We start from the raw sequence: 26,186 nt of genomic DNA on the forward strand, positions 1-26,186 counted from the left end.
CAGTGCACGTTAAAGAACCCCAGGTGGTCGAAATTTCCAGAGCCCTCCACTACGGCGTCCCTCATAGCCTGAGTCGCTTTGGGACGTTAAACCCCTATAGATCAATCAAAATCAAACATATGTCGATGCCCCCATCGCCCTGGCTAACCAGGGAAGGATGTATCAATGTCGGCAGCATGCTCTGTTGTGTGGTTTGGCTTCGTGGCATGAGCACAGCTCAAAGCAACAGATGCGTAATGACATATTCACAAGATCAGCAGTTGGAGGCAAATGACGAAAATGGAGATCAAAAGCAAGACAACGCCACATCTTCCACGCCTTCCACACTCGCGCATGGCCTGGTGGCTAGCACGGTAAGCCGAACTGATAATTGTCCTGTAAACTCAGATTCTGCCACGATGCACACTGCAGAGGTTACTGGAAGTTTGCCAGCTACTTGCCGCTCTTCTGGGAAAGCAACTGCCAGCACAAGCGAGACGGGTGAACAGCGCCCAGTTTGAATTTTTGTTAGCGAAAGTGGTTTGTACCTACGAATTGATGGATTTTTTTTAACATATGGAGCTCCATGCATTGTGCCAGAAACAGGCACTTTCACGATGTGTGTGCTAGCCGCTGCTCACCTGAATTACCTTGGACCCTGAAAATAGGTTGGCTATGCTTCAAATGGTTGTTTTTTGTAAAAAAATGTTGACGTATACATGGCAATATACACTATATTATGCTGCTGTGAAGCCTTGCTGACACACAGTACAACCTCAATCATGTGATCTCAGTTCATTCATTTGCCTGGTTTATACCATCAAAATCTTGAACAAGAAAAGAGTAACCCCATAAAGTTAGTGTTTTTCTTCTGGTGAATATGTTCCCAGATAATAGAATTTCCCAGTGAGCACATTCATAGTTTAACGTTATTCTGATTGATACTATGTCTAGGCGGTAGTAGTAGTAGTAGTAGTCTTTGTTTTGGGACTATAAATTGCAAAGTTTGTCCTGGGTAAGAAGGCTGAAAGCAGTTTCTCGCCTGATAAGGCCATCCCACCCGTGACATCAGTGGCAATTACTTAAAAGAATTAAATTAATTCAGGTGCAGCAACACCTGAGCGGGTCAAGCCTAGGGGTGCATGAAACGCAGGGCAGGAATGCTGCGGCAGTCAGCTGCCAGAGTTGCTTCACCACAGTGCATGAATGCTGAGTCGAGGCATCCAGTAATGACAGTGACAAGGAAGAGATTCTGGCTATTTTCGCCCTTGTCGGACTGGATATGTTGGAATTTTTCTTTTGTGTTAAAGAAGATGCAAATGTAGAAATAAATTTACAAGCATTGGGAGAGCTCCCTAGACCTTGCGCCAACAAACACTGACTGGCTAATAGGGGATGGAAGTGCTAATAAATGCCGCTGTACTCATTCTTGTCACATATTTAAATATCATATTAGAGCCAAGCCTATCTGTATCTATCTGACTGTCACGCTGATTACATTCATTGTATCCGATGTTCCTAGTAAGTGGACTTTCCACATTACAGCCAAAAATACAAAGTCAGGCGAGTTCTAGAGTGACAGCCGAAAGGTGGCTGGGAGACGATCTCTGCTCCTGCAGGAGGGGTGAGCTTTTTTGGCCATGAGGCTGAGCTTGTGGCATCTCCTCGTCCACACTAATCAAGGGGTGCGGCTATGCTTGTTTGTTTTATGTGACATGCAGTGCCATTGTTCTAATACGTACATATTTTGATGGTAGCACAGCCATCATTCGTAATAAGTGAACATTCATTATAACTGGCTTTTGTTAGTGGGCTCGATGGTAGCTTTGGACCACATGTTTTCCAGAGTGATTCATTTTTTCGCCACATTTTTTAGAAGATGTATCATCAAGGTTCTGCTGTATTTCATATGCATTAATGTGGTTGGTTTACTGCAGAAGTGTGAAAGATTTTGAGGGTGCGGAGTGGTCGTTGAAAAGATTGAGTGCCAATAGCATTCGGCAACATTCTTGTGTTTACTTGTATGTGCGCATGTTACTTCATTACTGGGTCAGAGACTGCGTAAGAGTATTCTGCCTGCAGGTGTTGCACATCCTTTCACGTGGATGTGATGCCCCTGTATGGACCAGAGGTGTGATTGACATTTGGGAAGCGTGTGTGTCTTCAATCAGTGGTTAGTGTTTCAGGAGACTGTGGCATAGTTGGCCCTGGCTTAGTAGGCCCTGGCATAGCTGATCATGACATAGCTGCCACACTGTCATCCAAACTCTGTGCATGCGGTAGCCTATGGCAACTATGGTGCTGTCACTCCTAACCAACAGCTGATAATGAATGCAGTTTCAAGTCTGCAGTCTGCCCAATGAAAATGGGCTGTTTGGGGTCGTGTGGCTCAGGTGGGGCTTGGCTGCCCGTATCACATGACTGAGTGCAGCTATTGTCACTTTCTCATCGTTGAGGAGGATGACAAGCAATGGTGTTTGTCATGCCGCAACTAGCGTGCGTCGTGGTGAAGTGTGAGGAGTGCCGCCGAAGGGGAGCAGGGGAATGCGCAGACAAAAGGGGAAGGACTTAAAACGGCATCGCGTGCGGGTGTCGTGCTTCTCGGCCCCAGCGAGTGGGGAATGGTTTCTTCTCGGAAGTCGGTTCAAAACACAAGACGACGACAGGACAGCTCGGGTGGACTGGCGCTGTGCTTGTTTTCGTTCCTGCTAGCTGGCCAGAGCGGCTAACAGTGGAGCGTGTGTTTTAAATTGTGTTTGTTTCTTCTAGTTGTCGTAGCTTCTAGTTAGCCACGGCTGCTTACAGCGAGGCATGTGTTTTATAGTGTGTACTTGTTTTGTTTTTTGTTTTTTTGCGGTGACATCTTTCGTCTAAACGATGGCGGGAAAGTCATCTATTGGCTAAAGAGTAAGTTTTGGTGAGATGATTGTCTATTGGCTGAGGATGGAGTTTTTGGCGGGAATGTAACGAGATGGGTGCGCGCAAACGAGAGCGCCGAGGTTGGGTGTGAGGCAGCCGGTCAGATCGGTCGTGTGTGGCCGCTGGTGGTCCCGGGGTCGAGAGCGTGGAGTTGGAGACGCGAGTTATTTGAGTGGCGGCTGGACGGGTTGGCCGTGTTGTGGCCAGCGGTGGTCCGGAGTCTTGGAAGTTTGAGGTTTTACTTTTAGTTGAAGCGGAGAGGCCGAAATCTTTTCGGCATATGTAAATCAGTTGTGTATATATTTGTATTAAATAATTTCTTGATGGAAGCCTTCCAAGTGCCTTATCGTCCGAAGACCTGCACACCTGTCTGATCTCACCCGTAGCGAAGTATGTCCCCAGGGTCACTCACGAGACCCGCCCTCTACGACTCCACATCAACATCAGGAGAACAACATCAATCAACGAGAGAGAATAGAAGAAAAAAGATTCGTGACTGTGTTTTTTTATGTTGTCTGCCTGAACTGGCACGCACTGAGTGCATCAAGCCTCGACACCTAGCTGATAATGTTGCTGCTGTGTTGTGCAGCAAAGTCTGGCACCACCTCCTTTTCTCAAATTGCTCAGCATCTTCCTGAAATGGCTATAAACAGCCGGCTGTTGTGGTGTATGATGCAGTTCAGTCAATGCAGCAAAGTTTTAAGAATGCATGAGTCTGTGCCCAAAATAACTTTTCTGCGTGATCATCCATTCGGAAAGGGTGATGTGGGGACACCTAAGCAACATATTTTTGTTAAAGGGTTGTACAGCACTAGCTTGTGAGCCAATCCAGTAGAAGCCGGCTTCCCAAGCTGCATGTGGGAGAGCTTCGCAAGCGCTGATGCAGCCCTCGTCATTGGAAAAAATGTGCTTCAGAATATTGGATCTGATTAGGAGAGCAGGTCACCAATGATACTTTTTTTTTTAATTAATTAATGTGAACTGCCTCTTGTGACATGGTAAAGCCACCTGAAAGGCACACCAAATGTTCAGCTCATCCTTGCATTCACTGGGGGGGGAGGCATCGTGAAACCACTTTCTCTTGCCTATAGTGGTATGTGTTGTTTGTAGCTTCTTCTTCTTTTTGCAAGGCATTAACGAGGCGCAGATGGGGATATCGTGGTACATTAATAACCTCATGAGTTTATCTCATGATATGATTCACAGTTCACTCATTGGAGCTTGCATAGTTTGATACTGACCTCACAGCTATGCATGTTTCTGCAAAAATGGAACACAGTTCATTTGGTGGGGAAAAAAAAGGGGGACAGAAGGACCAACGCCAAAGAATAGAGCTCTTCTGCCCAAAATATAATGCCTGGTCGTGCTATTCAAATACGTTGTTGCGAATCTCTTTATTTTTCACGGGCTAAATTTTGAATCAGTGTAACATCAGTCAGCTGGCCAAGCCCAGCTGTGCGCCATATCGCATGTTGGTTGCCGCATCACTGGTCTTCCCTTTTCTCATAAAGCATCTTGCTGTTGCGTTTGCTGGCGCGTGTTTTCATCGCCTTTGTCATGTGGTTGGCTCTTCTGTGCATCTATCGCGTGCTGTTCACTCTTGCGTGATGGAGCCTCCTGACATGTATTGACCCCACACGTGAGGAAGCTCTTTCACAAATGAGCTTACTATGATGCACAGAGTTTTTGGCAGCTCTTTGGGGGGTCATGTGGTAATTTGATCATCCAATAATAAGAATGTTAATTCTGGCTGCCTATGCTGCCGCTGCGGCGGTCGAATTTCGATGGAAACGAAATTCTAGCGGCTCATGTACTGTGTGATGTCAGTGCACGTTAAAGAACCCCAGGGGGTCGAAATTTCTGGAGCCCTTCACTACGGCGTCCCTCATAGCCTCAGTCGCTTTGGGATCTAAACCCCCCCCCTAAAACCTAACAAATTATGGCTGCCTAAAGTGCCTAAAGATCAACAGTCTTGGTTATAGTAAAAATAGTGTGCTACTAATCACATTAATGCCCAGTGTTGTGAAGTCGCTTTTGAGTTGTGTACAAGATAACTTACTATACTACAGCATATGTTTTGGAATGGAAAAAAAAATGCTGATAACATCATTAAGGTTGCATCTATTCTGAATTTCATTGCTGAAGAATTACAAGAGCAGCTGCTGTTGCTTGCTTTGGCCTCAATGATTTTCCACATGTTGAAACTAAAGTTGCGGAGAAAACCTCAATAGGGCAAAGCTTCACTTGTGTTTTGGCATACTTGTCTTGTTCTGCTTACATTCAAAGTTTCTATTCTCACGTTATGGTAGGTTGATCTAGCTTACCTGAAGAAAGAAGAATTGAAATTTTTTGCGGTAGTGTACTTCTGTGGTGGCACACCTGAATAGCTTTTTTAACAGCACTTGGATGTTCTAATTGCTTAACATAGCATCGCCCGGCTTATATGCCAGCGTCTTATCAAGGCACAGAGCCACAAAACTGCTGAGCACTCGCATGTGTTGAGCACATGCCATCGCGAACGTCATGTGCTAGGCTGTGTCAAGTACAACACAACCCCTGGCATACTGTTTGCCCTTTATTCTACAAACTCTGTGGCACTTTCATTACAAAGCACATGCATTTAGTTTGCGCCCTGTGTAGCGCAATGTGTTTTCGCTGTCGCTGGTTGGCAGAGAAGAGCACAGACATGTGCAGGGGTTGTGCATGCACGTGGAAACAGCCCAGCAAGTGGCGCCCTTACTGGCATCAGCTCTGCATGCATGGGTGCTGTTTTCTCTGTTTGCCGCTCCATGCCTCGAGAAGGTGATGACATACTGGCCAGTCAAGACTTGCCATTCAGAAATTGCCCAGTTGTACCTCGGAAAAGCGTTAATGCAATGCTTTTGACTGTAATGCCTCTCTGTACCTTCACACTTTTTCTACCCAATCTTAGTTTGCAGGCAATTAGTTAACTTTTGTTAATTTTATATCTCAGGCTTACCAACCTCAAAAGTGTTTGATCCTAGAATCAATTTTCAGCAACTGTGCACTCAGGAGCTCATTATCTTTGGATTAGTTTTCATGCAGTTGGTGTTTAGCAGACTGCATGGTGTGCGGTTGTCAGAGCGGATGTGGAAGTTTAATGGTTTTCAGCTTAGCAGCTTGTCTTAATGTAAAGATTATTGGCACTGAGTATGAAAGCAAGTGGCCTGGTTTTTCCTGTGAAAGTGAGCATTTCAAATGTTAGTCTGTCGTGCGCGTCTTGGCCTGCCTAATCCTCATGGCAAGGTAAACAATGCTGATTAATTTGAGAGCTGGGATGCCAGAAGTTTGTTAACCATTGTTTAGCTTTATGATGGTCAAATGTTTAGGGGAATCCCCCAAGGTGGAGTAGATTTGTAATAAGGGAGTAATTACTCATTGGCATCCACCCGAGCGCAGCCATACGGCTACAAAGGAAAGCTATACAGCTTTCTCAGAAACTTCGTAGTTAAAGAAAAATTCGTCCTGGTCCGGGGTTCGAACCCGGGACCACCGCTACACCGGAGCAGTCGCTCTACCAATTGAGCTAACCGGGACAGCATGCTTATGGTAGGGCGAGAGCGAATTGATCAATAACTCGAAGTGGGAACAGTGTTGGTCAAATGTTTAGGGGAATCCCCCAAGGTGGAGTAGATTTGTAATAAGGGAGTAATTACTCATTGGCATCCACCCGAGCGCAGCCATACGGCTACAAAGGAATTCGCTCTCGCCCTACCATAAGCTTGCCGTCCCGGTTAGCTCAGTTGGTAGAGCGACTGCTCCGGTGTATCGGTGGTCCCGGGTTCGAACCCCGGACCAGGACGAATTTTTCTTTAACTACGAAGTTTCTGAGAAAGCTGTATAGCTTTCCTTTGTAGCCGTATGGCTGCGCTCGGGTGGATGCCAATGAGTAATTACTCCCTTATTACAAATCTACTCCACCTTGGGGGATTCCCCTAAACATTTGACCAACACTGTTCCCACTTCGAGTTATTGATCAATTCGCTCTCGCCCTACCATAAGCTTGCCGCCCCGGTTAGCTCAATTGGTAGAGCGACTGCTCCGGTGTAGCGGTGGTCCCGGGTTCGAACCCCGGACCAGGACGAATTTTTCTTTAACTACGAAGTTTCTGAGAAAGCTGTATAGCTTTCCTTTGTAGCTGTATGGCTGCGCTCGGGTGGATGCCAATGAGTAATTACTCCCTTATTACAAATCTACTCCACCTTGGGGGATTCCCCTAAACATTTGACCAACACTGTTCCCACTTCGAGTTATTGATCAATTCGCTCTCGCCCTACCATAAGCTTGCCGTCCCGGTTAGCTCAATTGGTAGAGCGACTGCTCCGGTGTAGCGGTGGTCCCGGGTTCGAACCCCGGACCAGGACGAATTTTTCTTTAACTACGAAGTTTCTGAGAAAGCTGTATAGCTTTCCTTTGTAGCCGTATGGCTGCGCTCGTGTGGATGTTAATGAGTAATTACTCCCTTATTACAAATCTACTCCACCTTGGGGGATTCCCCTAAACATTTGACCAACACTGTTCCCACTTCGAGTTATTGATCAATTCGCTCTCGCCCTACCACAAGCTTGCCGTCCCGGTTAGCTCAATTGGTAGAGCGACTGCTCCGGTGAAGCGGTGGTCCCGGGTTCGAACCCCGGACCAGGACGAATTTTTCTTTAACTACGAAGTTTCTGAGAAAGCTGTATAGCTTTCCTTTGTAGCCGTATGGCTGCGCTCGGATGGATGCCAATGAGTAATTACTCCCTTAATAGCTTTATGATGTGACAAAATGTGGAAAAATAGTTGACTGTTGATTGTTACCTGATGTAATCACCTAGGTTACCTTTTTCATTTGTGTGTGGGCATCATGATGAGCTAGCCTGTGAGATATGTGGCAAGCAGTAACTTCCTCATATTCAGTTACTGCTTTGTACTTGATGGATTGAATAATTGTTCAGCAGTGTTTGTACGTAGGTAGCGTGGGCTTGCAATAATGCAAAAGCTCTCTGGGAACGGTCGTTTGGGTGTGATTATACTGGGGGGCATTATGCACCTAGCAACGTTATCTTTGACTTTGGAAGTGCTGAACAATTCAGGGGGCACTTTGACTGTCTAAAGTGGGTAGAGGCGGAAGCGGTTTCCGCACCACCTTCGCTGTTTCTGTGGCACCGGTGGCGTCACATATAATTGAGTGCTAATTACTAAGTGATGACAAATCAGTAATTAATAGTTAATTACTGATTAATGCCTGAATACTAATTAACTGCTAATTAATGACGCTTAAGCTTCGCCTTTAGGAGTGGAACGCGACAGCGCGTTGTAGCGCTGCCAGGGAGTCCACGGAACGCCACCACCCGTTCAGCGCGATGCCTTGCCCTTTGAATGCAACGCTTTTTGAGGAAAGGAAATGGCACAGTAATTCTCTGTCATCTCGGTGGACACCTGAACCGCACCGTAGAGGAAGGGAGGAAGCGGGAGTGAAAGAAGATAAAGAGGAGCCGTAATGAAGAAAATGAAATTTGTATTTGAGGAAAGGAAATTACGCAGTAACTGTCTGACAAAATTCAGGGGCACTTTTTTGACCTAAAGTGTGGTCACTGATGCCCCTAAGAGTGGAACGCGACAGCGTCTTGCAACGCTGCCAAGGAGTTCATAGAACGCCATCGCCCATTCGGTTCTACGCCTCGCTCGTCAGTAAATTGGTTTTTGAGGAAAGGAAATGTATCTGTCTCTCATTTGTCGGTGGACACCTAAACCTCGCCGGAAGGGAATGGAGGAGGATGAGAGTGAGTGAAGACACCGCATTCACTAGACGCGCCTTTGTTCATTCCAAACCATCGAGCTGGCATGGCGGAGTGGATAGCATGCTCGTCTCTCACGCCGAAGACCGGGGTTCGATTCCCGAGCTCGACCAATTTCTTAATCGGTTTTATTTATTTATATGGCCTGACTAGTAAAGCTAACTAGGCTAATTGGGTAATTAAGCGATTAACTAAGCTCAGTCCCACTTACTTGGAGCATCACTATACGATTCCTTCAATTGGTTGCATGGTTGCTAGCCAAAGTACAATTGGCCCCGTTTGAAATTCGCGCACTGTGACTTCACGACCGTTTCCACCAATTGAAAAGCGTGACATTTTCTGTCGACAACTGCTGCTTACAACGAAAAGACATTAAAGGCTTCCGCCTTAAAAATTTGTTATCTTACTGTATCAGCTTTTGTGGTTGGCCTGTGTTCTGTGTGCCAGATAAAGGCAGTCTCTCACTTGTCATGCAGGACTCCCTCCGGCGGCTGCTGCCATGCCTGCAGCCCAGCACATGGCTCTGTACCAAGCACAGACCCAGCTTGCTGTGAGTTTCCGAGTACCGCGTGAATACATTTTGTATTGACGCAGTGAATATTTGAACTGCAGATGCTGTGCGAATTGGAGCTTTACTGGATTTTTTTCCCTGGCTTTATTTTGGTGCTATTTTTTGTTTGGAAGTCGGTCAATTTACAGCCATCATATGTACCCCCTTTGCCAAAAGTAACCGAGCAACATGCTCTTGCTTCTCAAACGTATAACAGAGCATTTACAGCAGCCCTGAAGACCGAATGGTGCCATGATGCAAGGACAAGGTCTCACCTTTCTTTACACGGAATCAGAGCTTAAGGGCTGCCATGAGTGCTTCGCTACGTGGCTAAGAAACAAGCCACCTGTGCCGGGTTACTTTTGGCAAATACTGTACATCTTGTAGCTGAAGTGAGCCTTGCTGGCGAAGTGACCTAATGAGGGCAAAAATAAGCTGAAAAACAGCAGGACAGAGACAAGGCTTATTCCGTTCTCCAGACAGTCGGCTGAATGCTTCAACTGCAGTGTAAATTTTGCTCACTTTTAGTTTTGACGTTTTTTTTATTATGAACTGGATGTGCCTACTTGAAAAATTAGAAAAAACAAAAGACTGTCACCTTTTCACAGATTGTTGTTGTAATTCTACTTTGTTAAACAAATTTTTTTGTGTCAGAAAGCTATGTTGCCTCTTAATTTTGGGAAACCACAAGCTTCTAACTGCGAGCTTGTCTATGCTAGCCACTTGCTTCATGGAATGGGCTTAGAGGAACTCATTGAACTCATAGTAACACAACGGGCCACTGTTGCTGCTGTGTTGTATGCAGTTCTAATCTTTTATGCGAGCGGGCCCTCCGTAGGTTATTCAAGGCCACCAACAAGGTGAATAAAGAATGCTACCTGTGTGTAGTGGTCATTTGCCAATTAATGCTATTGGCTTTGTTCAACGCGAATTAAGCTTTTCAGTTGAAGGCTAGGAAGAAATGTTTCAGTCGAGCAAAAGGAAAGTAAAGCACTGATTGAGTGGGTGTGTGAACAAGACCTCATTACCTGTCTTAAAGGGCTCCAAAACATCTTCTATCAAATTTTTAAAATTTGTTTATTGTGAAGGGACACTACTTGTAGTTTCTTTCGACAAGAATTTTGTGTTACACTTTGTAGGAAGAAAAGTTTCACATCAGAAAGTGCCTGTCAGTGCCTTCAAGGGTTCCCCCACCTCTCCTCATTCCTACTGCATTGGAAGCTTACATCTTCATTGCAAGATGCTGAGAATGCTCCACGTGAGAAACTTGTGGTGTGCTGGGCTTTACATTTCCTACATTAGTTTTGTTCAGTGCTGTGGGAACCCATCGCATTTCCAGTGGGTGTGAGTGTGCCCCAGTGTTCCAGCCAGATGCATGGCTGCTCACATTGCAGTCAGTATGCCTGTAACCTGCAGGCGTATTGACTGGATGTGGGAAATTCAAAGATGTGTGTCTGTGTAGGTGTACAGCAGTGTGCCATGAGTGTGCGCCGAGCACAGTCTCTCTTGCAGCTGCCTTAGCCCTATGGTGTAAAGATTTGTAGCTTTCCTTCATAGCCGTAGGGCTGTGCTTCGTTGGATGCCAATGACTAATTACTCTCTTATTTCAAGTTCAGCATGTTCAAACAGGTCGGTTGGTTGGTTTATGGAGTTTAACGTCCCAAAGCGACTAAAGCTATGAGAGACGCCATAGTGGAGGGCTCCGGAAATTTCGACCACCTGGGGATCTTTAACGTGCACTGACATCGCACAGTACACGGGCCTCTAGAATTTCTCCTCCAAAGAAATTCAACCGCCGCGGCCGGGATCGAACCCGCGTCTTTTGGGTCAGCAGCCGAGCACCATAACCACTGAGCCACCGCGGCGGCTCAAACAGGTTGATGCTTCAGGCTCAATAATTGATTTATATGTAATGAGTGGCTTTGTATAAATTATTACTTCATTCTGTTTGTGAAGATTTGAGATGCTACAAAAGCAGACATTGAGTACTACGTCGAAAGTGTCTTTCTGCTCATACATCACTCATTGATATTAATTAGCCCAGGAAATTGTACATGAGTACTGCAGCATTTCCACAGCATGCATGCTTCAACATTGAATGTATAATAATATGCGTGCCCTGTTGTTGCATTTGAGCCTTTTAGGGACACGGCATGCTCCACAGCCCGTCTTCAGTTGCCTTGGAGCATTAAACCCCATCAAATCAAATCACCATGTTCAGGGAGCGAAGTGCAGTATGCAACTAGTCTCTTTTCTTGCATCGAGTCCCCTGTCTTTTGGGCTTGGCATTGGTGCACAACTTTAGAAGTTGCTTCAGAATGCAGCCAGTTGGAACTTGTGCATCCAAATGGGTCACCCTGATGCTGCGTGCAGTTCTTTGTTTTGTGTGGCTCCTTATGTGCCGGGTGTTGGGTGGCAGTAACCCCGGGACAAGCATACATTGGACACTGTGGGGTACACCAAGCGCAAGATGAGCAGCATTTTTGATCAGCCAGGTGGTGCACTCCTCACTCAGATGCTGTATGGCCAGTAAGTGCATGTGGCAAGTTTTCACGCAGGGAAAGGAAAAAAAATGTGTAACACTAGATGCTACTTGGCTTGCAGGTGTGGTACCATGCCCTTTCTTTTACATTTGAGACAGGGCAAACATTCTTAGCAGCTGTGTTGGTGCAGCTAAACATTTGGAGCTTGAGATATTCATGCCTGCAGGTGCTAGGCATCTGAAAATAGAATAATTGAACTTGTTAATTCAGTCTGAATTTCAGTGTTTGCACCTGCCTAGAAGCTATGTGCAGATCAACAGGTCACTAGTGTGCGATCTGTTGATTGGGGAGTTTCTTTTTTTCTCCGTATTCAGAAGGTGTTTCATCAAGGTAAAAAAAATTTTAGGCTCATCTCTGTGGCACTCCTTGTTGTGTGTATTCCACTCATTTCCAGTTTGAAGATACTGATACCTTCCTTGCTGCCCTTCTTCCCCCTAAACTGTCAGCAGGGTGCACTGGCTGGCTACCCCTACCAGCAGCAAGGGATCCTGCTGCCCCCCCCCACCGCATGCACACCCAGCAGCTCCTGTGCCCACCTCGGTGAGCACAGCACTTGACGCCCAGCTGCCTGTGCTGCTCTCGGAAGCACGCTCGCAGAACACAGAAGTCCGACTCAACATTGCCAAGCTGACAGACAAGGTGGACCACATCATCGGAAAGGTTGGTACCGGAGGGACGCTTATTCTGCAGTGACTTGTGAAGGAATCTTCTCAGTTTACTACTACTTTCAGTTAGGCATGCTTGTCTCTGCCCATGCAGAGCGAGTGACCTAACCTTAATAATTACGCCAGTGAAAGAGTGCTGGGAATGTGTTCAAAAGCAGCTGTGCAAAGAAGAGCAAAGCTAGCGCAGTGTAGGTGAGTGTCACAGCAAAATGTGCTGCTGCCACTTTGCTCAGAATCAAGTAGCGTCCAGAAATTAAAGGGCAAATAAGCACTGGGACCACTTATCGTGGGAAAGAAAATCGCTGCAGAGATGTGGCGTTCTTAGGCAGTTGTCATGCACAGACTCTAAAATACCTGCACTGAATGCTTTCACAAGGCCTGAGCAGCATGAAATTGATTTACTGTGTGGAAAAGCAAAGTGTTGCGTGGCAGAGGCTTTATACTTATAGTCTCATTGTACCCTGTTCATCATAGCTCTCTCTCCTGTGTGCATTGGTTTTACTTGTTATAATGCTGGAAGAAAGGCCTCATATCAAAAATGACAGAAGCCAACAGCCACAGAAACCAAGGGGCACAGGGGATATTTAATTAATTAATTTATTTTTGTGGTGTTGATCAGTTTAGAATATTACTGAATATGTTATCGCTTAAAGTTAATTGAATAGAAAAGCAGAAGAAAAAACAACCACATGCCGCCGGTGGGATCCGAACCCACGACCTCCGAATTACGCGTCCGGTGCTCTACCTCTGAGCTACGGCGACGGCTGTCAAATCTTCTGCTTTCGGGGGTATTTATGTTTACAAATAACCTAACCTTGAGAGTGTTCATCAGCGCCACCCACGTTCATAAGCGGCGGACGTGGAACGTCCTGAGTTACCGCAGGTGTGACGTAGAACGTCATCGAACGAAGAGGGTGGAAGCTGCGTGAGAACCCTCTTATGCTTCCTATGGCATCAAGGCTGCCAGAACCGAGGCCCTCGCTGAGCAATTAAGCAAACAAGCGAAGGGGAATGAGGGGCTCATTATAAATATGACAGAAGCCAACAGCCACAGAAACCAAGGGGCACAGGGGATATTTAATTAATTTATTTATTTTTGTGGTGTTGATCAGTTTAGAATATTACTGAATATGTTATCGCTTAAAGTTAATTGAATAAAAAAGCAGAAGAAAAAACAACCACATGCCGCCGGTGGGATCCGAACCCACGACCTCCGAATTACGCGTCCGGTGCTCTACCTCTGAGCTACGGCTACGGCTGTCAAATCTTCTGCTTTCGGGGGTATTTATGTTTACAAATAACCTAACCTTGAGAGTGTTCATCAGCGCCACCCACGTTCATAAGCGGCGGACGTGGAACGTCCTGAGTTGCCGCAGGTGTGACGTAGAACGTCATCGAACGAAGAGGGTGGAAGCTGCGTGAGAACCCTCTTATGCTTCCTATGGCATCAAGGCTGCCAGAACCGAGGCCCTCGCTGAGCAATTAAGCAAACAAGCGAAGGGGAATGAGGGGCTCGTTATATATATGACAGAAGCCAACAGCCACAGAAACCAAGGGGCACAGGGGATATTTAATTAATTTATTTATTTTTGTGGTGTTGATCAGTTTAGAATATTACTGAATATGTTATCGCTTAAAGTTAATTGAATAGAAAAGCAGAAGAAAAAACAACCACATGCCGCCGGTGGGATCCGAACCCACGACCTCCGAATTACGCGTCCGGTGCTCTACCTCTGAGCTACGGCGACGGCTGTCAAATCTTCTGCTTTCGGGGGTATTTATGTTTACAAATAACCTAACCTTGAGAGTGTTCATCAGCGCCACCCACGTTCATAAGCGGCAGACGTGGAACGTCCTGAGTTACCGCAGGTGTGACGTAGAACGTCATCGAACGAAGAGGGTGGAAGCTGCGTGAGAACCCTCTTATGCTTCCTATGGCATCAAGGCTGCCAGAACCGAGGCCCTCGCTGAGCAATTAAGCAAACAAGCGAAGGGGAATGAGGGGCTCGTTATAAATATGACAGAAGCCAACAGCCACAGAAACCAAGGGGCACAGGGGATATTTAATTAATTTATTTATTTTTGTGGTGTTGATCAGTTTAGAATATGAACGCTTATGAACGTGGGTGGCGCTGATGAACACTCTCAAGGTTAGGTTATTTGTAAACATAAATACCCCCGAAAGCAGAAGATTTGACAGCCGTCGCCGTAGCTCAGAGGTAGAGCACCGGACGCGTAATTCGGAGGTCGTGGGTTCGGATCCCACCGGCGGCATGTGGTTGTTTTTTCTTCTGCTTTTCTGTTCAATTAACTTTAAGCGATAACATATTCAGTAATATTCTAAACTGATCAACACCACAAAAATAAATAAATTAATTAAATATCCCCTGTGCCCCTTGGTTTCTGTGGCTGTTGGCTTCTGTCATATTTATAACGAGCCCCTCATTCCCCTTCGCTTGTTTGCTTAATTGCTCAGCGAGGGCCTCGGTTCTGGCAGCCTTGATGCCATAGGAAGCATAAGAGGGTTCTCACGCAGCTTCCACCCTCTTCGTTCGATGACGTTCTACGTCACACCTGCGGTAACTCAGGACGTTCCACGTCCGCCGCTTACGAACGTGGGTGGCGCTGATGAACACTCTCAAGGTTAGGTTATTTGTAAACATAAATACCCCCGAAAGCAGAAGATTTGACAGCCGTCGCCGTAGCTCAGAGGTAGAGCACCGGACGCGTAATTCGGAGGTCGTGGGTTCGGATCCCACCGGCGGCATGTGGTTGTTTTTTGTTCTGCTTTTCTATTCAATTAACTTTAAGCGATAACATATTCAGTAATATTCTAAACTGATCAACACCACAAAAATAAATAAATTAATTAAATATCCCCTGTGCCCCTTGGTTTCTGTGGCTGTTGGCTTCTGTCATATTTATAACGAGCCCCTCATTCCCCTTCGCTTGTTTGCTCATATCAAAAATGTTTTTTATGTTGCTTCTTGTCAATAGAGGGCTGGGAAGATTGAATTCTTGACACCACAAAATGAACTAGGGGTGGGAGGAAAGCCTGAGACCACTGATCAACATTTCAAATAGCGGACTTAGACTAGATGAAAGCAAGTCCTCATGTTGAAACTTTTGTCAGCGGTGTGAGGCTTCTTTCCTGCCCTTTGTTCATTTTGTGCTGTTTGGTTGTAGGTTGTATGTTTGATGCCTAGTTTAAATGTACCTTATTGTTTCATTATAACTGCTCATACCATGTACAGTTAAACCTGGATGTAACGAACCTCCATATAGCGAATTCCTCGATATAACGAAGTTTTTTCATTTTTGAACGCCGCCCCCATTGAAGCCCTTGTATTTGAGACCTCTGTGTAACGAATGCCTAGCAGCGGTTGACCTTGATGTTACGAAATTTGGCTGAAAAGTAAAGCACGAACTGACATGAGAGGAGCGTGAACAATCGCAACGAGCGACCGCAGTTGAGGTAACGCGTCCGTCAGCGCATCTCTGTAGCTTTCGCTTTCACCGCCCCGCGGCTGCAGGGATACATGCGATGTTTTTTTCGACGATATTCGCGTGGCAGAAAACGTCGTGGCGGCACGACGCCCGGCTGGAGATGCACGGAGCGAAGAAGCGGCGGCACACTGCCGCTTATCCCTCGACACGAAAGCAATTCCGATCAACAAGAGGCAAATGCCACTGATCAGTTAGGTGTGTGAGAGCAGCAACGCTGACCCTTCTGTTAAAATCACGAAAGTGTTCACTTCGACACCAGTGCACTTGCTTTAGCAAGCTTGCATAATTATAAGTATCTATAAGAATTTGCGTGCTCGAATGCATTGCGTCGCGCACCTTTGGGCGTCCGCTCAGCCGCGAACACCTCCGGCTGTGGTTTTTTTCAGCACATTCGCTTCACGAAGGAAATGCAGGCATTTAGATGCAAGATTCGGCAGTGTTCTCTATAAAAAAAGCGACAATTTATGCCTGATGTAGCGTTTATTTTCATGATGATGACATTTCCGTGCCAAAATCACTGCGTAGCTTGTCAGCCATGGTGGCTATGCTGGTGACGGCAGGCAGAGGCATCCAAACCGGAAGAACGGGCTTTCTGCGTTGCTAATGGCTAGCTTTAGCTGCCGCTTCTGGTCTCACCGGATGCCACACGTCAGTATCTGGCAGAACTAGATCGGTGGTGGTGGGCGTTTTTTTCGACGTCGGGTATCGAGTGTGCGCCGTCGGCTGAAAATCGCGGACTTGCAGCCGTAAAAACGTTCCCTGTATTCCGGCCTTAGACAAGCCGCGGCGGGGGTGGCAGCAGCTGCCGCGGCAGTAGTGCTATCAGACATCGAATGATGGGGTTTCCTGTAAACATTTTCAATGTGATTTCCCCTACATTTATTTCTTAATTTGGTTTCCGTTCTGCATTGCCCTTTCGGGTCTTCTCGCGAAAACTGCATGTTACGAAAACCTGGATGTAATGAAAAATCGCGGACTGTTTTCAACTTCGTTATATCCAGGTTTAGCTGTTCTACTAAGGAATGGTGAGGTTTGCACGTACGTTAACCATGAATGGGCTGAATTTTAATGTGTGATGCTTTGGAATTTTATATTGCTAATTAGGAAAAGGCACAAAACTAAGACAGTAAATAAATACACAGGTTTGATCTCCAGGCCGCTTGGTGTGACGACAAACAGAGAGCCGCTATCACTGTGCAGAAAGATCTGCTAACGTGGCGTGGGAGTCTCAGCGATGAGCATTTGAGACGGTCCTTACTCTCTCCCAAGCTGTAACTTCTTTGGTGGGCTCTTGGACATCATCTCTGCCTGTAACCTGGGTCCTTTGACAACAGAGCCAAACCTGATTGTGCAGCTGGACACACCTAGCCAGTGTCCATGTCGTTGACTCTCGCTCCTAAAACATACTTATTGATCTTATCCTGGAATTAAACCATGTCATGAGTAACAAGTGTTAGAAGAGGGTAAATCATCAGTCAACTGAAAACACTTCTTTTCAACACTGGATATGTGCTAATTTTTACTGGGTGTCTTCTCTGGAAGGCAATTATCAGGTAGAAATTGGGTTTAACTCAGTCTGTAAGAAATATGCTTGGGGTGCAAGAATCGGGCGAAACAATATTTTACCCGAAAATGAAGAGCCTTATACAGGGTGTCCCAGCTAACTTGGACTAAGATTTTTTAAAAAAACTAAGCGTCCTTCAGAACTGAAACCCCGTTGATGTTGTTAGGGTTTATCTAAAATTACAGTACCATTTTCTCGCTCCTCCTATTTGAATATTTGATCGAGATAAATAAATTAACATTTTATATATAGCTTGAAACGTTCAGGTGTCAATAGGAAAGTTTAGGAGCTCCGCAAATATTCTCCAACCCAGGCACTTCCAACGAGATAGATTTAGTGTGGCTGTTTTTATTCGGCAAAAACAAAAGCCCACAGAGTTTAAAAAATGCCACGTGACAGTGCGCCCGAATGCGCCACGATTACAGTGCTCTCATCCGTGCTTTGTAAAAAACACTCGCTTCACACCTTTCGGGCTGCCCAAGACAGAGCTTCGCATTGTGCTTGGTTCCAAGATAAGCACCTGTGGGTACGGGCGGCAGTTGAATGAAAGCCCGGCTTCCGTTTCTGCGGCGATAATTGCACTCTCACGTTAGCAGAATGCATGCGGAGGAACGATGACACTGATGACTTTGAATTTGGGAACAAGATCACTACAAACAGAGACACATACAACAAGGATGATAACGTCGTGTGAATTACGCTGAAAAACAGGAGCCGCGTTTTCTTTCAATTGCCACCCGAACCCGCTGGCGCTTATCTTGGAACCAAGCACAACGCGAAGCCCTGTCTTGGGCAGCACGGAAGGCGCGAAGCGGGTGATGTTTTTTACAAAGCACGCATGAGAGCGCTGTAATCGTGGCGCATCCGGGCGCACGGAGTGCGCTGTCACGTGGTATTTTTTAAACTCCGCGGGCTTTCGTTTTTCCCGAATAAAAACGGCCACACTAAGTCTACCTCGTTGGAAGTGCCTGGGTTGGGCAATATTTGTGGAGCTCCACAACTTTCCTATTGACGCCTGAACATTTCAAGCTATATTTAAAAAGTTAATTTGTCTCGACTAATTATTCAAATAGAATGAGCGAAAAAATGGTACTGTAAATTTAGGTAAACCCTAACAACATCCATGCGGTTTCAGTTCTGAAAAATGCTTAGTTTTTTATAAATAGTGGTCCAAGTTAGCTGGGACACCCTGTATATAGAGCATAACGGGTGACACTTGCATATTGTGACATATTGGAAACCACTGAAGAGTTATCATCCCTCAGTGTCATTGTCTTGTGCAAAATGCATGCAAATGAGGCTTAGAACATAAGGAACATGAACACTTTTGGTTTGTTGTGGTTTTATTGCTTTGGTGCATTGAAGTTAGGTTAAGCACAGTTTTTAAAAAAAACGTGAGTAGTTTTGTGTGTGGAAATTCTTTAGTCGGGCGACTGAAATTCAACTTCAGTTTCAGACATGCCAGTCACATTTGGCGTGGTTACGACACTGCAAAAACATGCGGACAAAGAAGAAAGGGCAGGACAACGGGATGCTCTGTATAGTCGAGCGGGGATAACCAACTCACCCAGCCTTGCCTGTTGTTCTGTGTTCGTTGTCGTTTCCACTGTTGTAGCTATGCTTCCGTCCTTCAGGCTCAAATAATTTTTGCACCAGTGATAAAGGTTGTTGTGTTTTGGTGCAGTTTGTACAGGAGTTCCATTGATGAATTTTGGTGCCTTTATCCAAGTTGCATTTTTTTTTCGTTCGCTACTTGGTACTAATGGGCACAGCTTTTTTCTTGCTTCATTTGTGGCAACAGCTCATGGGGAACAACTCTTTGAGCTTTGCCGATGAGAAGTGCTGCAATTGGTCCGTGAAGTTTGACAGTGAAGAGGTATTCATGAATTTTCTAAAGCAGGTTGGTTGCTTTTGTTATTAACTCTTGAAGACATGGAATAATTATAGAAAGAGAGCACCTACATGGTGGTAAAAAATAATTTCCTTGTGACATATCTGGCACCTTTCATGACAAATTAGGACCGTTTTCATTTATCTTTTTCAGACAGGTCCTTGCTGCTCCGGTTTAGTTGTGTATTATGCCGCTATCTATTTTAGTGAAGAATGTTTATACTTTTGAACTTTGGTTGACGTACTGTCTCCTCTGAAGACACTCAGATTATGAGGGTTTAGATTTTTTTGCTTGTTGGGAGCTGTGACGGCTGTGGGTTAAAATAAGCGTGTGGCATGCACACAACAAGGAGGAAGTTCTCGTAGTGCTGAACCAAGTGCATTTTGTGAAAGTGGTCAGAACATGCAGGCCCAATCCTCTCCTGCATTGCTGGTGGGCTTAACTTTTCTTCCACTCCCATTTCAGGCTCTTGTAGCAAAGGCCCTGAGTCTTGGTGGTAGCCTTACCGAACTCGGCTACTGCATCTGCCAGGACTTGGTGGTTCCCGGGGAAGCTGATGGCGACAGCCTTGTGCATGGCAGCTCAGCACTCATTGAATATTACTAGTGAGCACAGCCTGAAAAAGGCAAGTGTACTGACATTTTCTTGTACTGTAGTAGACTAGCCAGATGGCAGGTATTGAAGTTTTTAAGTGATCCTAAATCGCAAAAGTGAGTCTGAATTAAAAGGCCACGTTTCTACAATATCAGTTGTGCAGATGTCTGCAAAGATAATGTTTTGTAACGTAATTTTCATGTATGTGTGGCAGCTTACTGCCCGCTTTCCTTCACTGTGAGCGACGGTGCATTGTGATGACCAGAGTTGTAAGCTGTAAGAAATAACAGTACTCAGAGTTTCTGTGGTAAAACTATGGTCAGTTACAAGCCAAGAGTGCACGGCATAGTATACCCTTCAAGCGAGGCCCTCCAGCCAATAGCGTCGGCCGATTGTCATGACGCTGCGGTTAATCCCATTTCACTGAGGCACCTGCCATTCATTGGCGATTTCACACTAGGGGATCAACTGTGATGTCATGAGAAGCAGTCGATGCCATTGACTGGAGGACCTCCTTTGAAGGGCATTTGCTGCTGCATTCTTGAGTTTGTACTTAGTGCAATCCTTTTTTTCGGTGGTGTTTGAATGAGAGCACAAATAACAAAGCATGAAAAGGTAAAAAAAAATGCCTTCATTAATGTTGTCAGTCTGCATGCTTTTTGGAATGTATTTTTTGGGTAGCCTTGCATTTGTGTTCTACATGGCTGGTGTTGATTGAAACAAGCAAGGCTGCAAATGTAACAAGTGAAGGCGGGCTAGTTGGTGGTTGACAATGGAGTGCATATTGCAACCGCGCAAAACGACGCAGGACGAAGAGAGGAAAGCACAGGACAAGACGCGGAACTTCAACTAAAGTTTAATACAGGAAAACCACACTTATACAGGAACCGTAATCACACCTGATAAACAGCCGAAACCATCAAATAACACAGGCACGTGGGCGCGCATGGCACAAGTTAGCATCTAGATAGTTTAACTCTTCCTTAGATAAAGATACCGACGTGGAGCTGATGCAACGGTCATTTTTTTAAGGCGGAAGCCTTTAATGTCTCATCGTTGTAAGCAGCAGTTGTCGACAGAAAATGTCACGCTTTTCAATTGGTGGAAGCGGTCGTGACGTCATAGTGCGCGAATTTCAAACGGGGCCAATTGTACTTTGGCTAGTAACCATGCAACCAATTGAAGGGATCGTATAGTGATGCTGCAAGTAAGTGGGACTGAGCTTAGTTAATTGCTTAATTACCCAATTAGCCTAATTAGCTTTACTAGTCAGGCCATATAAATAAATAAAACCGATCAAGAAATTGGTCGAGCTCAGGAATCGAACCCGGGTCTTCAGCGTGAGAGACGAGCATCTATCCACTCGCCATGCCAGCTCGATGGCTTGGAATCAACAAAGGCGCGTCTAGTGAATACGGTGTCTTCACTCACTCTCATCCTCCTCCATTCCCTTCCAACGAGGTTTAGGTGTCCACCGACAAATGAGATACAGATACATTTCCTTTCCTCAAAAACCAATTTACGGACGAGCGAGGCGTAGAACCGAATGGGCGATGGCGTTCTATGGACTCCTTGGCAGCGTTGCAAGACGCTGTCGCGTTCCACTCTTAGGGGCGAAGCTTAACATCTTAACCACACATCAGTGACCACACTTTAGGTCAAAAAAGTGCCCCCTCCCCCCCTGAATTTTGTGACACAGTTACTGCGTAATTTCCTTTCCTCAAATACAATTTTCATTTTCTTCATTACGGCTCCTCTTTATCTATCTTCTTTCACTCCCACTTCCTCCCTTCCTCTATGGTGCGGTTCAGGTGTCCACAGAGATGACAGAGAATTACTGTGCCATTTCCTTTCCTCAAAAACCGTTGCGTTGAAACGGCAAGGCATCGCGCTGAACGGGTGGTGGCGTTCCGTGGACTCCCTGGCAGTGCTACAACGCGCTGTCGCGTTCCACTCCAAAGGCGAAGCTTAAGCGTCATTAATTAGCAGTTAATTAGGATTCAGGCATTAATCAGCAATTAACCATTAATTAGTGCTTTGTCATCACTTAGTAATTAGTGCTCAATTACATGTGACGCCACCAGTGCCACAGAAACAGCGAAGGTGGTGCGGAAAACGCTTCCGCCTCTACCCACTTTAGACAGTCAGTGCCCCCTGAATTTTCTTTTTTTATGCAGTAGGCTTCGAAGATTTCCCTGCTAATCTGGGTCGTCAATTTTTTTAAGACAATTGTGTCGCGGAACCTGGGTGTGCAATTACTACAATGGCTACAATGTTTTGCCAATTCCCCACCCCCCGCCAATGATTCAACAGCGGCGCGATGCTCCTGAAGTTTGACATTCAGGCATTCAGGCTGTTGAATCATTGGCGGGGGGCGGGGAATTGGCAAAACATTGTCGCCATTGTAGTAATTGCACACCCAGGTTCCGCGGTGATGACCAGCAGCCTCTGACGCCATTCATGGGCGACACCTGGAACCTCCTGTGCGCTTGTATTATATATTACCATGTGAGTAGTGGGAAGTTGAGGTGTGGTGCTTGCATGGATTTTTTTTTTCAACATTTTCTTCGGGAAAACAGGGTGCGGCCCTTACATGTGTTTACGCGGCATTATGAAAACAGTTAAGGACAAATAATTTAACATGCCTTTGGACCCTGGGGAAAAAACATTTTTTCATCCTTTACCCTTGCTTAACATTGTCAGCTAATGTTGCTTTTAATCTATATTTCTGTCTCCTATGCCATTTCTGATGCCTTGCTTGTGTTTGGCACATGATGGCCTCAATTTTAGCCATGCTATTAATCCTGGGCTGCTGCTACCATACAGTCAGTCCCAGACTGAAGCAGTTTGGTGTATTCATAACTCAGTAATAAAATATGCCAGTAGATCAGCTTATCTGTAGCCTAGAAGCAAGAATGTGGTCAATGCACACTAGCAGCATGCTCGTAGCACGCTGCTTGCAGAGTGTCATGAAGGCTTGCCGGCTTCGCATGAAAGCCACAGCGAACAGAGCTTTGGAGCTAGTCACCGCTCCTCATAGAACTGCTATTCTTGGTTTAATGTTGCCGAAACGAGACAGAAGACGACAGGACGATCCGCCACTCACAACTAAATTTATTGTACCAGACTACATGTACTATCGGAAACAATAGTTTGTGGGGCACAAGTTCTTGGAAAAACGTTTATTGTAGCTCCACCTCGCTACCCAGTCACCTGATATTGTTACCAGAGGAAGGAGCATTGAGGCCTTTAATACCTTCATACAGTATCAGGCGACTGGGTAGCGAGGTTTGGTTTGGTTTGGTTTATGGGGTTTAACGTCCCGAAGCGACTGAGGCTATGAGGAACGCCGTAGTGAAGGATTCCGGACATTTCGACCACCTGGGGTTCTTTAACGTGCACTGACATCGCACAGTACACGGGCCCCTAGAAATTCGCCTTCATCAAAATTCGGCCGCCGCGTCCAGGATCGAACCCGCGTCTTTCGGGTCAGCAGTCGAGCGCTATAACTGAGCCACCGCAGCGGCTGGGTAGGGGGGTGGAGTCCAATAAACATTTTTCTAAGAACTCGCGTCCCACAAACTTTTGTCCCCGATAGTACATATATCATATAGCTTCTGCTTTTACATGTGCAGTGAACACCCCCAAGCATAAAAAAATAATGCAATAACATAATTATGAAAAAATTGCTCTGTACCACGTACAGTGAAATTAAAATTTGTCTAGTGCACAAGATGCCTTCTTGATAATAAAAAATTTCCATCAGTTCCTGGAACCTCTTTTCTTGCTTCTGTTGAGAATTTGTATACCAGTAAAGTATTACTCACAGGTGCAGGAAGTGCATGATTTAGTGTGCTTTGACAAATGCCCATCTTGCTTTATGTTGCACTGTTTTTGTTCGGTTCTTTATGAGCAGTGTCCTCATTGTGTGTCAGTCACGTGAGCATTTTTCTACCTGAAGATTCTCTCTGTTCACTCTCTTTTTGATGCTGCAGGGACTGGAGGAGGGCCTTCTTGGCTGCAAGAATTCTCGCAAACTCCTTGTACTGCCACCCTCTTTTGGATATGGCTCAAAAGGCTTGGGGACCACAGTTCCATCAATCTCTGTTCTGGTGTACGATGTGCACGTTGAAGAGCCCCAGCTGGTCGAAAATAACCTGGAGCCCTCCACTATGGCTGCCATAGCTACGTATGACTCTACTATATCATACCAAAATTTGGTGTCCTTGCCTTTAGAACCAATTATGACTATTTGTAAAATAAAATAAAGTGTACGTCTATAATATGCTGACAGTTTTCTACAAGATCTAAAAACACTGGCCGAAAGAATGACAACCAGAAGGTCCTTGTTGCCGAAAATTCCGTCCAGCCAGCTAAAAACACTAAAATGTAAGCATTAAAACCCAGCACTAGTACCCACTTGTGCTGCAAAGAACACCAAGCACTCTGTTGTTGTTGATAGCTGCATTTATTAATCTCGAATTCCGTAATAATTCTTTCATGCTGCAGCGCCTCCTACTGCAAAGAGAGGAAAAGGAAAAGAGGTGAAAGCAACATGATGAAGGCAATAGAATAGTACGCATTTGTAATACAATCCTGAATGCATTGCAATGGATGATTTTTCTTTCTCTCCTGATTTCATAGCACACGCCACTCTTGCAGCCAAAGCACTGCTCGCAACTGTCAAGCAATAGACCATGTCCCAGCTACGCAAGTTTTCAAAATACCCAAAAGAGGGGCATGACCCTATGAACAGTCTTTCATTACGGCTACTTTGGGCCCCTGACATTTCACTCGACAGCTAAGCAGCACCGAGACTGCTGCACTTTACAAATTAATTGATTAGCAGTTCTCATCTACTGTATTTACCACACACAAGTTGACTGCGAATATCAGTCGGCCCCTACCTAGCACATACCGTATTTACTCGAATCTAGGCCGGCCACGATTCTAAGCCGAGACCCGAAAGTTGAAGGCCACAGAAAAAAAAAAAAACTTACCTCGATTGTAGGCCGGCCGAAAAAACAACTGCGAACAAGAGGTACAGCACGCAAACGACATTTATTGCCAGGAACCCGCTCAGGCTGATCCCGGGCTGGCGTTGCATATGTCTCCTCGCCCAAACGCCAGCCCGGGATCAGCCGCCGAAGTCCCGCCCGGCTTGAAGATTTGACGACTGCTCTGCAGCGAGTATAACTTTCCGCTTGAAGACGGCACTATAATGGTACCGCCTGTTTGGTGCCATGGTGTTGGTGATAAAAACCACGCACGAAAACTTCACTGCTGCGAATGTGCTCACGCCACCGCACGAGAACAGAACAAGGCCAAAATGGCAGCCAGTGCTCATGTGTGCTTTGATCAGTATCGGCTACGGATAGCAACGGCTACAGTGCTGTCTTTCGTTGGCGTTTTGTGGGGGCGCCACCTGCGTGCTACATTTATTCGTATTTTACGAATACGAAACCTCGAAACGAAATCCTCGAATCTAAGCCGACATAAGAGTTCTACATCTCGTTTTTTTTAAAAAACTATCGGCCTAGATTCGAATAAATACGGTAGTTCATGCCGGCTGAAAAAAGTTCATGAAAAGAACACTTTGTATACAGGTTTTGTCAAAATGCACAGCACACACTACTTGATTCTGGCCCTTGTTCTGTGGCTAATGGTGCATCACCATTGCACTAAATCTCTTGAAAATGACAGGATTTCTCGTCCTCACACCTGCAAAACATGGAACTTCCACGGATGCTTGCACTACAAAAACCCCGCTGGTTGAACATTTTTGACAAATCCTGCGATGTTATTCACAACACACTGTGGATAATTCATTATCGCATGACTGTGCAATGGTGTCAGTTTTGATTTCTTGAGTCAGGGCCTCAGTAACATGTCACAGCATGAAGGCTTGCCTCAAGAAAGGTTGCAGTGTTACGACCTAATCCATGTTTTTTTTCTGAAGACCAGCAAAACCAAATATACGAAGTGCCCAGTTCTCAGCATTCTTACGCCTGTCTACCTGTCAATGCCCAAGGCAGGGAAAATGCATGCCGACCAAGACAAAATGAGCAGCTTTTTGAGATAAGCCCTGCTCAATAAGAGGGCATCAATAAGCCAACATCAACAGGCAGGTATCTATACGCCAAAGATGTCAACCAAACTACTCGCAAAATTTC

At 45.6% G+C, this 26,186-nt stretch overlaps 1 protein-coding gene across 1 annotated transcript in view; it reads left to right on the top strand.

Moving 5' to 3' along the window:
• Window positions 1-24,296, top strand: part of LOC149355999 (FK506-binding protein 15-like) — a 32,961-nt gene extending 8,665 nt beyond the window's left edge. The window contains exons 3-6 of the mRNA XM_089576234.1: window positions 9,176-9,249; window positions 12,239-12,452; window positions 19,885-20,044; window positions 24,009-24,296. Of these exons, the coding sequence (XP_089432360.1) occupies window positions 9,176-9,249; window positions 12,239-12,452; window positions 19,885-20,025 (429 nt within the window). The 3' untranslated portion in view covers window positions 20,026-20,044; window positions 24,009-24,296. The remainder of the gene's footprint in view (window positions 1-9,175; window positions 9,250-12,238; window positions 12,453-19,884; window positions 20,045-24,008) is intronic.
• The last annotated feature ends 1,890 nt before the right edge of the window (window positions 24,297-26,186 follow it).

The sequence above is a fragment of the Amblyomma mixtum genome, chromosome 3, assembly GCF_055824585.1.
Source record: "Amblyomma mixtum isolate Tamu chromosome 3, ASM5582458v1, whole genome shotgun sequence".
NCBI lineage: Eukaryota > Metazoa > Arthropoda > Arachnida > Ixodida > Ixodidae > Amblyomma > Amblyomma mixtum.